The sequence below is a fragment of the Oncorhynchus keta genome, chromosome 2, assembly GCF_023373465.1.
Source record: "Oncorhynchus keta strain PuntledgeMale-10-30-2019 chromosome 2, Oket_V2, whole genome shotgun sequence".
Classification (NCBI taxonomy): Eukaryota; Metazoa; Chordata; class Actinopteri; order Salmoniformes; family Salmonidae; genus Oncorhynchus; species Oncorhynchus keta.
This window is the reverse complement of record NC_068422.1, coordinates 38280296-38296194: the sequence shown is the minus strand read 5'-3', so window position 1 is coordinate 38296194 and position 15899 is coordinate 38280296. Positions and strand designations below refer to the sequence as shown.

Genomic DNA, 15899 nt, shown 5'->3' with positions numbered 1-15899 from the left:
CTACTTGTATGGTTGAGGAATTGTAATTATGAGATTTCTGTTGTTTTGAATTTGGCGCCCTGCAATTTCACTGGCTGTTGGCGAGGTGGGATGCTGGCGTCCCGAACGATCCCAGAGAGGTTAAGTACTGCAGTGCATCTCCTCCTCATGGACTGCACCAGATTTGCCATTTCTTGCTGTGAGATGTCCCACTCTTCCTCCAAGGCACCTACCTGCAAGTTCTCTGACATTTCTGGGGGGAATGGCCCTAGGCCTCACCCTCCGATCCAACAGGCCCCAGACGTGCTCAATGGGATTGAGATCCGGGCTCTTCGCTGGCCATGGCAGAACACTGACATTCCTGTCTTGCAGGAAATCACGCAGTATGGCTGGTGCCATTGTCATGCTGGAGGGTTATGTCAGGATGAGCGTGCAGGAAGGGTACCACATAAGGGAGGAGGATGTCTTCTGTAACGCACAGCGTTGAGATTGCCTGCAATGACAACAGGCTCAGTCCGATGATGCTGTGACACACCGCCCCAGACCATAACAGACCCTCCACCTCCAAATCGATCCCACTCCAGAGTACAGGCCTCGGTGTAACGTTCATTCCTTTGACGATAAACGTGAATCTGACCGTCACCCCTGGTGAGACAAAACCTTGACTCGTCAGTGAAGAGCACTTTTTGCAGTCCTGTCTGGTCCAGCGACGGTGGGTTTGTGCCCATAGGCGACGTTATTGACAGTGATGTCTGGTGAGGACCTGCCTTACAACAGGGCTACAAGCTCCTAGTCCAGCCTCTCTCTCTCACGCCCTGACCTTAGAGAGACTTTTATTCTCTAATTTGGTTAGGTCGGGGTGTGACTAGGGTTTGTACTCTAGTTTTTCTATTTTTATGTTTGTGTTGAGGCCTGTGAGCTGTACAGAACATCACATTTCGTTGCTCTTTATTGTTTTTGTGAGTTTCATTTAATAAACATGTGGAACTCTAAGTACGCTGTGCCTTGGTCCGAGTATGATTACCATGACGTTCGTGACACTCTCAGCCTATTGCGGACAGTCTGAGCACTGATGGAGGGATTGTGCTTTCCTGGTGTAACTCGGGAAGTTGTTGTACCTGTCCCGTAGGTGTGATATTCGGATGTACCGATCCTGTGCAGGTGTTGTTACACGTGGTCTGCCACTGCGAGGACGATCAGCTGTCCGTCCTGTCTCCCTGTGGCTCTGTCTTAGGCGTCTCACAGTACGTACATTGCAATTTATTGCCCTGGCCACATCTGCAGTCCTCATGCCTCCTTGCAGCATGCCTAAGGCACATTCTCGCAGATGAGCAGGGACCCTGGGCATCTTTCTTTTGGTGTTTTTCAAAGTCAGTTGAAAGGCCTCTTTAGTGTCCTACGTTGTCAGAACTGTGACCTTAATTACCTACCGTCTGTAAGCTGTTAGTGTCTTAAAGACCGTTCCACAGGTGCATGTTCATTAATTGTTTATGGTTCATTGAATAAGCATGGGAAACAGTGTTTAACCCCTTTACACTGAAGATATGTGAAGTTATATAGACTTTTACGAATTATCTTTGAATGACAGTGTCCTGAAAAAAGGACGTTTCTTTTTTTGCTGAGTTTATGTTGCGGTTACCCTCTTATGATGCAGCAAAATGCTTTATGTCTCCTTCCTTTGATGCAAAGACAGTTTGGCCTTGAAGGAAATGGAAAATCTGTTTTATTTTTTGACAGGTGATGTAAATATTACATACATTTAGTTTTTTTTTTATCTCCTGCATAATGATATGCTCTTTATAGACCTCCACACTTTGTTCTCCTGTTTCTCGAGTCAACTCTGCCATTTCCTCAAAGATTGAGATAGAATTATAGGGAGCTCTGACTGAGAATCTGACAAATAAAGAAAATAATTGTTGCCTCTATATGGATGGAATTAGAAACTGAACATTTAGAGCATCAGAATAGGATATACAGTTGAAATTGGAAGTTTACATACACTTAGGTTGGAGTCATTAAAACTTGTTTTTCAACCACTCCACAAATCTCTTGTTAACAAACTATAGTTTTGGCAAGTCGGTTAGGACATCTACTTTGTGCATGACACAAGTAATTGTCCCAACAATTGTAAACAGACAGATTATTTCACTTATAACTCACTGCATCACAATTCCAGTGGGTTTTCTCTGGTTCTGACTAGGTGGAATACAGCTGTAACGGTTTTCTAGGTGTGGTGAAGGAGAGTCGGACCAAACTGCAAGCGTGTAGATTGCGATCCATGTTTAATGAACAAAAACGTAACACAAATCTAAAATACAAAACGTAACAAAAACCGAAACAGCCTATACTCGTGAAAACTAACACATACAGGAACAAGGACACTAAGGACAATCACCCACGACAAACTCAAAGAATATGGCTGCCTAAATATGGTTCCCAATCAGAGACAACGATAAACACCTGCCTCTGATTGAGAACCACTCCAGACAGCCATAGACTTTGCTAGATCACCCCACTAGCTACAATCCCAATATATACACACCAAAACCCCAAGACAAAACACACCACAATACAAAAACCCCATGCCACACCCTGGCCATACCCAATACATAAAGATAAACACAAAATACTTCGACCAGGGCGTGACAACAGCTATGATATGGAGGTGATTTTTTCGTAGCAGGTTAGGAGAACTTTCACAGTAGGTTTGGATCATTAACATAGCAGGTTAGGGGAATTATATTAATGTTAGGAAAAGGGTTAGGGTAAGCTAAAATGCTCTCATAACCTGTTATGACTGTATCCCATCTAGTCACAACCATTTTCTGTGACTCCACTCCTCCTCTGCAAAAGAGACTGCCATGTTCTGGGCTGGTTTGAGCTGATTACAACTTTGATATTCTTGAGTCGTTCCTATTGTTTTCATGGGATAGCTTACCCAAAATACAAATTTACAAGATTTTCTACTTGCCTTGGCAGTTGTCAATGTATGTTGCAGAGGTTTGGAATGATACTTTTGAAGGTACTTCCATGCTAGGATATATGCCCTGATGAGTGCAATTCATTAGAGGTCTGAGAAATCTAACACCATGCAGCCAGAGGCTGCTGAAATGAAAGAAAAGAGGTTGGTAGAAAATATGTACATTTTTATTTTGGGTGAACTCTTCCAAATGTAGGGCTTAATACACATACAGTATGTGAGAACATAGTGCATAAACTAGCTGTAAATGTTTCTTCCTCCAAATGTCCAAAACATATCCACATAGCACTCACATGTTCTGCAGAAGAAGGAATTGCAGTTGCGAGTAATTACATATAGGCAACTGAGATTATCTTTTTCTCGGATGAACCAATAACGCACTGGAGGTAACTATTTCATATGGATTTGTCAAATAATGATACTGATACTATTTCAAATAGACAGATGTCGTTGCAAAATACATCAACAAGTTTAGATATTGCATGCGTTTTTAACGTTATTCCTATTCTACACACCCCTCCACAAATTCTACAATCACTTTTTGTCGAGCGCATTTGTCTGGTGCGCAGCGCCTGCCCAACTTGTTGTTCACTTTGACAAATTCCTGGACTTGAGCAGATCAGATAAAGCCACTCTGATCTTTGATTTTCGGACTAACTGTTACACAGTGAGTATTTCAAAAGTTGATAGAATATATTAACGACGTCGAAACGTATTTTATTTTTCAAATATTTGGCAACAGTGAGGTGAAAACCATGGTCATCTCAGGTTCAGTTTGGTGTTGGGCTATTTTGACTTGCGTTTTAAGCTCTTTTTACAATATGTTGACAGCATACGCTGAAATAAATTGGCCAGCGAGTTCCACAACGACGAACGTTTGGCTTAACCGTGTTGATACATTGCCTTTGGAGCTGCGCACAAACCTAAAGTCCGTATGGGTCAAAATCCCAAAGTATATCGTCAAGGAATCTGCCTTTTCCAGAGCTTTTAAAATGGAACCAATTGATGGAAAACCGGCGGTTCCAAAAGGTGGAGGGAGATTACCAAAGGACTTGAAGAGAGTTATTGGAAAAGTGACACCTGATGCTATATCTTCTGGCAGAGATAAAACTGCGCCAAACCGTTCCAAGTATTTTACGGATGACAGAAAAAAGTCTGACCGTTTTTTTGACGTAAATGGCGGCACACTTGCTTTAAGTAACCGTACAAAGCGAAGTACAGCCGACGGCGAATATTCGGACAGGAGTCAAATTGGAGGTCCTGGTGACGCATTTTCAGCCGAGAAGCTTTTGGAGCCTTTTGGTGTTTATAGTCCTAGGACAGAATACCGACGAACTGGGGAAGACGCAAGAACTGGTCCGAGGCAAAGTGAGTCGCTTCTGGTCACCTCTACTTTCCCTCTAACCGGAGACTCTGCGCACAACCAGGCGATGGGGCACTGGGTTGGAGACAACAGCAGCGTGAGTTCAAATTGACGTTTATAATATACAAAAACACGATTTTTCAAATGGTGTGCATTCTAAAGTAAATTTTAAACGCAACCTGCATGCATTTTACTCGATGTTTCACCCGCGGTATATTTCCAAAGTCTATCATTCAGTTGCGCATCATTACGCCAGCTTTCTCACGGCGCGCAAAAAAAATGCATGCGTTTCTTGTCACTTCAACTCCAAGGGAGCGTGTCTCTGAATGATTTACAGACAAGAGATTATTCATGTAAAACATGTCTGTCACAGAATTGAGGTTACTTTGCTTTATGGCTATTTAATTATTAGTGCATAATTATAGGAGAGGGATTAGAATCAACAAATGTTAGCGCTCCTGTTCGAGTGGACTGCATGGTTTGGCTATTTGTAAGCGTTGTTTGTGAAATATTGGTATTTTCATTAAAATGCAATTAGGAAAATGTGTTGCAAGCATACAGAGAAATATTTCTCCATCCATATTGTACTACTTCCACAACTACAGCTCCGAATGTGCACTGTGCCTCATCCATACAATAGACACAAACTCTTTTTTTTGTCACAGACATTACCATTTTATCTGCACTCATTCCATGATGGCCCATGAAAAACATATTTTCAAAATTGATGAAATTATCACGTTCTTATTCACAACAATCTACACAGACAAAAACAAACAAAAAAAAGCTCACCCAGGCTGGAGGCTGCTAAGGGTATACTCTGAAGAGGAGCATTTTCACCTTTTTACAATTAAGTCTTCCTCTGTCAATGGCATTTGTCCCACTGTTTTAGGTCCAACTGCCAACAACAGTAAGGTATGGTAATAGTAGCAGTAGAAGGTGTGTCTAATATGTAATAGGCTACTGCAGTATAATTGTAGTAGTCATTGATACTGTGGTCCAAACTGATCAGGGGTCTGTTGAAAACAATTGGTTGCTGAATGTTTTGCTCTCTGTAAGTTCATGCTCCTTCGAGATCCACTGATGCTGATAGAGAGTATGTGTAGCACAGGTAGTTCAGTGAAATACACCTTGCCTGAGTAACTTTTCCAGAGAGCTTAAGACTAGGCTTTAGCTCAGTGGGCTGACGTGATCTTGAGGCGCAAAGACAATCCGGGTTGGATACCTGATAGATTACATTGTACATCACTGTGGAAGGCTATAATGAAGATCATGTTACTGTGTGAATGTACCCCCAAAATGGAAATAGTCTTATATGTGGTAATTGAATACATATACCTATTACTGTGTAATTATTCCTGTAAGTATAGTGCAACAAATATTGTATTTACTCATTGATAAACGGCACTTGCTCTATACTTAGGGTTAGAGGTTGGGCAAGGGTAAGGGTTAGGACTAGGGTTAGGGTTACTGTTGTAAGTACAATGTAAGTACAGTGTAACAACTAGTAATTGCAATAGTTGTTATGCTGTACTTATAGGAATATGTGTACTCACACAGTATTATGGGAACTGTAAAGTGTTAGCCTACCATTCCTATAACTATATTTTACTCCTCCAAACTACACTCGTATCTGCCTTTATTGTGAATGATTTGTGTGATGGGACCATAATGCAACACATCACCATGGGTTCTCAGCACTTACTCAGCACTCTGAGATTCATTTGGCTTCACAAAGTGCATTTTATGTGACTTTCCAGTGAAAATCTAATTTTTAGAAGTTCATAATGTTCTCTTAACTCATGCCTAAATAATGTTGTTTATTCATCCTATAATCATATTTGTGGCCATAGCATAAATTTGAGAAAACCCCCCACCTCAAACAGGCCGTTCATCCATGTTTCTCAAACGTCACATTTCGAAGTTGTTCCAAAATTCACATTTCAAACTGTTTAAGGTGAAGTTCAGGCATTAACACAAGATTCTTAAGGTTAGGCATTAACTCTGAATTGTAAGGGTGAAGGTTTGGGATAGGCTTTAAATAAAAGTATTTAAAAAAATACTTTCCATTGCTTGATTTCAACTTGTAACATTTTAAATCAGAGGCAAATGCTTATGCCCATCTGCAATCCTGTCCACAACACCTTAGCAAAACCGAAACCTACTTGAAGGTAACAGCACTCACTGTTGCCCCTAGTGGCCAGTTTCCACATCACCCCAAATGTCCTCAGACATGGATGGACGTCGAATACTGACTTGTATCACGGGTGACCTGGCTGATTTCCTCATAGAGATAGCTAGCTAACCACGGTTTGTGGTCATCAGCTATCCTTTAGCTCGAGAAGCTATCGCCAGTTTTGTACAACGCGACTCAGACCAGAACATACCGGACCTATTTTTCTCTCCATATCCCCAGATTTCAACCACAAGCTCTGGACATTTACACCTGGATCTCGCAGCTAGCTAGCTGCTATCCATGTGACTATTGGCTTACGCCGATCCCGGAGCAAACATCAATTATTCCGTAGCTGGCCAGCTGAAGAGTTCCATCAGCCACTCCTGGGCTACAATCACCTATCCGGACCCGTTTTACTGCCGATGCGGAGCCCCACCGGGCCTTCGCGACTGGACTACCGACTTTATCTGCCCGAGGTAGTTATCCAACTGGCCCCTCCAACGCAACGTTACCTGAACGCCCATCTGCGGCCCGCTAATCGTTAGCTGTCTTATCGGCTGCTATCTGAATAGGTCTATCAGACATTTTCTCTTGGGTCACTATAACTATATCTATTTTGCCAATTGTATTGATCCCCTCTACCACACGGAACCCCACTAATCTACCAACGGAAACGCACGAGGTGGCTAAAAACAGACCTCCATCCTCTGCTAGCTTGCTACCGATGGCCCGGCTAGCTGTCTGAATCGCCGTGACCCCAACCAACCTCACTACTCACTGGAGCCTTATGATCACTCGACTAAGCATGTCTTTCCTTAATGTCAATATGCCTTGTCCATTGCTGTTCTGGTTAGTGTTTATTGGCTTATTTCACTGTAGAGCATCTAGCCCTGCTCATTTTACCTTATCCAACCTTTCAGTTCCACCACCCACACATGCGATGACATCATCTGGTCTCAATGATGTTTCTAGAGACAATATCTCTCTCATCATCACTCAATACCTAGGTTTACATCCACTGTATTCACATCCTACCATACCTTTGTCTGTACATTATACCTTGAAGCTATTTTATCGCCCCCAGAAACCTCCCTTTACTCTATGTTCCAGACCTTCTAGACTACCAATTCTCATAGCTTTTAGCCATACCCTTATCCTACTCCCCCGCTGTTCCTCTGGTGATGTAGAGGTGAATCCAGGCCCTGCAGTGCCTAGCTCCACTCCTATTCCCCAGGCGCTCTCTTTTGATGACTTCTGTAACCGTGATAGCCTTGGTTTCATGCATGTTAACATTAGAAGCCTCATCCCTAAGTTTATTTTATTCACTGCTTTAGCACACTCTGCCAACCCGGATGTTCTAGCCGTGTCTGAATCCTGGCTTAGGAAGACCACCTAAAATTCTGAAATCTTCATCCCTAACTACAACATTTTCAGACAAGATAGAACGGCCAAAGGGGGCAGTGTTGCAATCTACTGCAAAGATAGCCTGCAGAGTTCTGTCCTACTATCCAGGTCTGTACCCAAACAATTTGAACTTCTACTTTAAAAAATCCACCTCTCTAAAAACAAGTCTCTCACCGTTGCCGCCTGCTATAGACCACGCTCTGCCCCCAGCTGTGCTCTGGATACCATATGTGAACTGATTGCCCCCATCTATCTTCAGAGCTCGTGCTGCTAGGCGACCTAAACTGGAACATGCTTAACACCCCAGCCATCCTACAATCTAAGCTTGATGCCCTCAATCAAATTATCAATGAACCTATCAGGTACCACCCCAAAGCCGTAAACACGGGAACCCTCATAGATATCATCCTAAACAACTTGCCCTCTAAATACACCTCTGCTGTTTTCAACCAAGATCTCATCGATCACTGCCTCATTGCCTGCATCCGTAATGTGTCAGCGGTCAAACGACCTCCACTCATCACTGTCAAACGCTCCCTGAAACACTTCAGCGAGCAGACCTTTCTAATCGACCTGGCCAGGGTATCCTGGAAGGATATTGATCTCATCCCGTCAGTAGAGGATGCCTGGTTATTTGTTTTAAAATGCTTTCCTCACCATCTTAAATAAGCATGCCCCATTCAAGACATTTAGAACCAGGAACGAATATAGCCCTTGGTTCTCTCCAGACCTGACTGCCCTTAACCAACACAAAAACATCCTATGGCGTTCTGCATTAGCATCGAACAGCCTCCATGATATGCAACTTTTCAGGGAAGCTAGAAACCAATAAAACCAATGCTAGGTTTTTCAAGCAGAAATTTGCTTCCTGTAACACTAACTCAAAAACGTTCTGGGACACTGTAAAGTCCATGGAGAATAAGAACACCTCCTCCGAGCTGCCCACTGCAGATAGGAAACACTGTCACCACCGATAAATCAACTATAATTGAACATTTCAATAAGCATTTTTCTACGGCTGGCCATACTTTCCACCTGGCTACCCCTACCCCGGTCAACAGCACTGCACCCCCCACAGCAGCTTGCCCAAGCCTTCCCCATTTCTCCTTCTCCCAAATCCAGTCAGCTGATGTTCTGAAAGAGCTGCAAAATCTGGACCCATACAAATCAGCCGGGCTAGACAATCTGGACCCTTTATTTCTAAAATTATCTGCCTAAATTGTTGCCTCCCCTATTACTAGACTGTTCAACCTCTCTTTCCTGTCGTCTGAGATTCCCAAAGATTGGAAAGCAGCTGCGGTCATCCCCCTCTTCAAAGGGGGGTCACTCTTGACACAAACTGCTACAGACCTATATCTATCCTACCCTGCCTTTCTAAGGTCTTCGAAAACCAAGTCGACAAACAGACTACCGAACATTTCGAATCCCACCATACCTTCTCCGCTATGCAATCTGGTTTCAGAGCTGGTGATGGGTGCACCTCAGCCATGCTCAAGGTCCTAAACGATATCTAAACCACCATCGATAAGAAACAATACTGTGCGGCCGTATTCATTGACCTGGCCAAGGCTTTCGACTCTGTCAATCACCACATCCTCATCGGCAGAGTCGATAGCCTTGGTTTCTCAAATTATTGCCTCGCCTGGTTCACCAACTACTTCTCTGATAGAGTTCAGTGTGTCAAATCTGAGGGCCTGTTGTCCGGGCCTCTGGCAGTCTCTATGGAGGTGCCACAGGGTTCAATTCTTGGACCGACTCTCTTCTCTGTATACATCAATGATATCGCTCTTGCTGCTGGTGAGTCTCTGATCCACCTCTACGCAGACGACACCATTCTGTATACTTCTGGCACTTCTTTGGACACTGTGTTAACAACCCTCCAGGCAAGCTTCAATGCCATACAACTCTCCTTCCGTGGCCTCCCATTGCTCTTAAATACAAATAAAACTAAATGCATGTTCTTCATCCAATCGCTGCCTGCACCAGCCCGCCTGTCCAACATCACTACTCTGGACGGTTCTGACTTAGAATATTTGGACAACTACAAATACCTAGGTGTCTGGTTAGACTGTAAACTCTCATGCCAGACTCACATCAAACATCTCCAATCCTAAGTTAAATCTAGAATTGGTTTCCTATTTCGCAACAAAGCATCCTTCACTCATGCTGCCAAACATACCCTTGTAAAACTGACCATACTACCGATCCTTGACTTCGGCGATGTCATACTCGTCGCCAAACCCACTGGCTCCAGGTCATCTACAACACCCTGCTAGGTAAAGTCCCAACTTATCTCTGCTCGCTGGTCACCAAAGCAGCACCCACCTGTAGCACGTGCTCCAGAAGGTATATCTCTCTGGTCACCCCCAAAACCAATTCTTCCTTTTGCCGCCTCTCCTTCCAGTTCTCTGCTGCCAATGATTGGAACGAACTACAAACATCTCTGAAACTGGAAACACTTATCTCCCTCACTAGCTTTAAGCACCAGCTGTCAGAACAGCTCACAGATTACTGCATCTGTACATAGCCCATCTATAATTTAGCCCAAACAACTACCTCTTTCCCTACTGTATTTATTTATTTTGCTCCTTTGCACCCCATTATTTATATCTCTACCTTGCATATTCTTCTACTGTAAATCTACCATTCCAGTGCTTTACTTGCTATATTATATTTACTTCGCCACCATGGCCTTTTTTGTTGCCTTTACCTCCCTTATCTCACCCCATTTGCTCACATTGTATATGGACTTATTTTTTCTACTGTATTATTGACTGTATGTTTGTTTTACTCCATGTGTAACTCTGTGTTGATGTATGTGTCAAATTGCTTTGCTTTATCTTGGCCAGGTCACAATTGTAAATTAAAACTTGTTCTCAACTTGCCTACCTGGTTAAATAAATGTGAAATAAAATAAAATAAAAATTGAGTATGATGTCATATTCCTGAGGAGAATGAACTGACTAATCAGCGGTCTAGAGGAGGATGAGCTGGCCAATCAGCGGTCTATTTACGTTAATGTTTTTACTGAGCAGTATATACGCCCACACCATTCTGTTATTGGGGTACATCCACACCCTTCCAACACAGAAAATATGATTTTTAACAAACCTAATTACAAAATGTTGGTTTGGTTTAAAAATGATTTATAGTTTAGTTTAGTTTAGTTTATTTTATTTTTACAGGGACAGTGCACATTAATCAACGTTTCAGTAAAAGTGCCGGTTTTAGCCAGCCGGCTAATTTTCAACCGCAGTCCCTGGGCAGGTTATTAAACACAATTACAATATAGACAATAGCACCATAGACATAGCAACATAGCAACATAGGACAAGCAAGACATAGCATACAGACAGAGCAACATAGAACAAAAAGCAGCAAGACAAAATTCATAAAAGCAACAAAGTGTTTCCACACCTCACAAGCTACAGACAACATGGAAAGCGGCAACACACAGCTAGGGACCATGTTCACAAATCTGATTGACCTTTAGCCATGTCTTCAAGCATTTTGTGAAAGTGTGATATGTGGTGCAGTTATGTGTGTCTGATGGCAGTGTATTCCAGACATGGGAAGCTCTCACAGAGAATGCAGATTTACTAAAGGTGCTTTTCCTTAGGGAACTATACAGTCACCTCTCATGGCAGACCTTGTGGATCTGCTGCCATATGTCTGGGTTTTCTGTTTAACAAAAATATTGAGTGGAGGGGGAGCCAGGCCATTAAGGATCTTGAATACAAGACATGCGTCGGTGTATTGCACAAGATTTTCCCAACTCAAGAGCTCATGTTTTCTAAGGATGTGACAATGATGATGGCTATTGGGCTTCCTATCAAGCACTTTGAGAGCCTGTTTGTAGACAGACTGAATAGGTTTTAATGTTGTACAGCAAGCTTGGGCCCAACTAGTCAAGCAGTATGTTAAGTGGGGGAGTATCATAGATTTGAAGTACAGTTTTGCTACCTCTGTAGTCAAACAATTTCGTATAAATCGGAAATTAGCTAGATTGAATTTAGTTATTTGAATTACCTTTTTCACATGCTTTTTAAAAGAGAGGTTGGAATCAAGTATGATGCCAAGGTACTTAAAATCAGATACCACCTGGAGCTTCTCCCCTGACACATAGACATCTGGCTCAGTAGCATCTGTTGCCCTCTTTGTGAAGAACATGCAAACAGTTTTTTTCACATTGAGATGCAAACACGAGTCACTGAGCCACTTTGTAACCTGGACCATTACAGTAGTGAGTTCTTGTGCAGCTTATTGTTTGCTCTTTGCATGCACATATATCACTGTATCATCTGCATACATTTGAACTTCAGACCCAGTACAGACAGAAGGCAGATCATTAATGTATATCATATTGTATGTAATTATAGGCCATAATTAATATAAATCTGGGGCAAATGCTGCACTTGTTTTGTTGCCTTGATAATGAATTCAATTCTACTTACACATGCACACACATGCATGCATAAACAGACACACACACACAAACACACACTATGCTGTGGAATTAATCAGAGAGCAGAAGCAGGCGGGAATCATATTTGACAAGCTTGCATGTGATGAATTACTCTAATAACTGTCACAGCATAGTAATGTTGAGGAGTATAGCCTGATTGTATTGTTATTATATATCTATTTATTTTAATTTGGTAGGAGAGATTATATTATGTTGCACTTCATATTTTTCACTAAAATCTCTACAGTTACTTTCATGTTTAAGCTGAGCGAGGACGTGAAGCACTACTCAGCACAGGCAGTGGTGTGACATTCATACATCCATTATTTCTCAGGTGCTTGGAATGCAGAGGACTTATCACTGAGTAAGGAATCGCCATACGCTATGGTGTTTTAGACATAGCAAGGCAAGCTGTAAGGATTTGTGATAATGGAGTGCTGGCTTACAGCAAGCATTTAAAGTCTAATGCTGTTGCCAATCTTAATTGATGCCTGTTTAAAGATCATTAGAGTTGATTTTTGTGCCCAAGAAGGTTGGAATCGATTGTTAAAACCTCTCAAACTGGACATTCAAGGTTTATTTGCTCAATGTGGCTTTCACCAGATTTCTGTTAGGAGGAAATGGGGACTTCACAGAATAGCTTTTCCTCACTCACAAAGACATAAACAATCAATTCAATCCATATGTGATTAGGAAAGACCAAGGTCTTTCTATAGCTAAGCCATTTATTTTTGGTTTGTCGTTTGCTACTTGTTGTTTTACAATCAATTAGCTAACAAAATGTATGCAGTCAATATGTCACTGCAGTTGTTTGATTAAAATTATTTATTATGAATAAATTAATACATTCATCCTTAATCACAATAATAAAACATGTGTCATGTGTCCTGTAATACGTTTTTATCTTAGTGATTGCATAACTTGCTTTCACAGTCTGTCATTAATGTGTATCTGATTATTAGGTTATCATAAAATTCAAATCTCTGAAAATTTAGAGGGGTACCTCAAAACAGCAACAGTAATCAGAGTGAGCATCACCAAATGTGTTCCGCTAATGAAAATACTGCATTTTCTGAATTAATTATTTTCTACTTCTTTTATTTTGCTATTCCAATCCAAAAAGGCAATTTACCAGTTTAACATCAAATCAAATTGAGATATTGGCACCGAATTGCCTGTGCTTGCCAATGCAATGATATGGGTTGCAGTCTAGAGAGGACAACAGTGGCACAGTCACAGTCTTTTTTCTCCTGCTACCTGCCAGCTCTGTGTTGTTTGACAATCACTGCATCTCTTCCAGTTGTTGTCCATTATGAGATGTGGCTACAGTACAGGAATGATGGAGAGCACATCTTTTTCAGTGGTACTGCAGATCCAACCAGTGTGTTGTGTGTCAGGGCCCAATTAAATGAATGAGTTTACGTCAATGTCTAGACCCTATGAGCCATATTTTGTTTAATCATTCAATGTATTCAGGCTCCCCACTCTATCTCGCCTTATAGGGAATCAGGTCATGACTGGCTTTTCTCACAATCAATTATTTTTTGGTTAGTGGAGATGTTGATGACTATAGGGTAAAGTGGATGATTGGAGTTTAATACCTCGCCATAAGATAGTTTATGTTAATGCTGTATTTAATTGTTCAGTGTTTTCCCCGATATCAAATCACATTTATTAGTCGCGTACAAATAGTTTACATATATTATTGCATTCCACACTAAGATCCTCATACCAACGGTCAAGCATGGTGGTGGCCGTGTGATAGTGTGGGGATTCTTTTCTGCTTCAGGACCTGGATGACTTGCCTTAGTAGGAGTAGCCATGAATTTTTCTCTGTATCAGATAATTCTACAGGAGAATGTCAGTCCATCTGTCTGTGAGCTGAAGCTGAAGTGCAGCTGGGTCATGCAGCAGACAAAGATCCAAAACACAATCAAGTCTACATGCAAATGGTTAGAAAGCAACACATTTGAAGTTTTGTAATGGCCTAGTCAAAGTCCAGACCTAATCTCAATTTGATATTAAGTTCTGGACTGGAAACAATTAGTTCATGCTTGAAAACCCACAAATGTCACTGAGTTTTAAAGCAGTTCTGCAGGTAAGAGTGGAACCAAAAGTCCTCCACAGCGATGTGAGACTGATCAACAACTACAGGAACTATTTGGTTGCAGTCATTGCAGCTAAAGGTGGCATAATCAGTTATTGAGTGCAAGGGGGCAATTACTTTCTCATACAGGGGAATTTGGTGTTGAATAACTTTGCTAATGAAATATTTGTAAACTCAGGATCCCTTTATCGAATATTAGGTTTTGGTTGAAGATCTGATAACATTCAGTTTCAACAATATGCAAAAATAGAGAAATTAGAAAGGGGGCAAATACTTTTTAATGGCACTGTACATATGAGGGGGGTCAAACAGTATGTAAACATTATTAAAGGGATCAGTGTTCAATGACTTTGTAGACAGGGCAGCAGCATCAAATGTGCTAGGTTTCAGTCTCTCGGTCCAGCTTTGATTCACATACACTTGCTCTGCCTTCTAGATGGTAGCGGGGTGAACAGCTGTCCGTCCTGTCTCCCTGTAGCTCTGTCTTAGGCGTCTCACAGTACAGACATTGCAATGTATTGCCCTGGCCACATCTGCAGTCCTCATGCCTCCTTGCAGCATGCCTAAGGCACGTTCACGCAGGTGAGCAGGGACCCTGGGCATCTTTCTTTTGGTGTTTTTCAAAGTCAGTTGAAAGGTCTCTTAATTAATTGCCTACCGTCTGTAAGCTGTTAGTGTCTTAATGACCGTTCCACAGGTGCGTGTTCATTAATTATTTTTGGTTCATTGAACAAGCATGGGAAAGTGTTTAAACCCTTCACAATGAAGATCTGTGAAGTTATTTGGACTTGTACGAATTATCTTTGAAAGGCAGTGTGCTGAAAAAGGGACGTTTCTTTTTTTGCTGAGTTTATGTTGCGGTTACCCTCTCTTATGATGCAGCAAAATGCTTTATGTCTCCTTCCTTTGATGCAAAGACAGTTTGACCTTGAAGGAAATGGAAAATCTGTTTTATTTTTTGACAGGTGATGTAAATATAACATACATGTATTTATTTTTTTATCTCCTGCATAATGATATGCTCTTTATAGACCTCCACACTTTGTTCTCCTGTTTCTCGAATCAACTCTGCCATTTCCTCAAAGATTGAGATACAATTATAGGGAGCTCTGGCTGAGAATATGACAAATAAAGAAAATAATTGTTGCCTCTATATGGATGGAATTAGAAACTGAACATTTACAGCATCAGAATAGGATATACAGTTGAAATCGGAAGTTTACATACACTTAGGTTGGAGTCATTAATAAAACTCGTTTTTCAACCACTCCACAAATCTCTTGTTAACAAACTATAGTTTTGGCAAGTCGGTTAGGACATCTACTCTGTGTATGACACAAGTAATTTTCCCAACAATTGTTAACAGACAGATGATTTCACTTATAACTCACTGTATCACAATTCCAGTGGGTCAGAAGTTTACAT

General features: G+C 41.6%; 1 protein-coding gene across 2 annotated transcripts in view; it reads left to right on the top strand.

Moving 5' to 3' along the window:
- Window positions 1–3567: 3567 nt before the first annotated feature.
- The window catches only part of LOC118400147 (VPS10 domain-containing receptor SorCS3-like), a 64454-nt gene continuing 52122 nt past the window's right edge, over window positions 3568–15899 (top strand). For both annotated transcript variants that reach the window (XM_035796693.2, XM_035796683.2), the window contains exon 1: window positions 3568–4419. In XM_035796693.2, coding sequence (XP_035652586.1) covers window positions 3715–4419 — 705 coding nt within the window. In that variant the 5' untranslated portion in view covers window positions 3568–3714. The remainder of the gene's footprint in view (window positions 4420–15899) is intronic.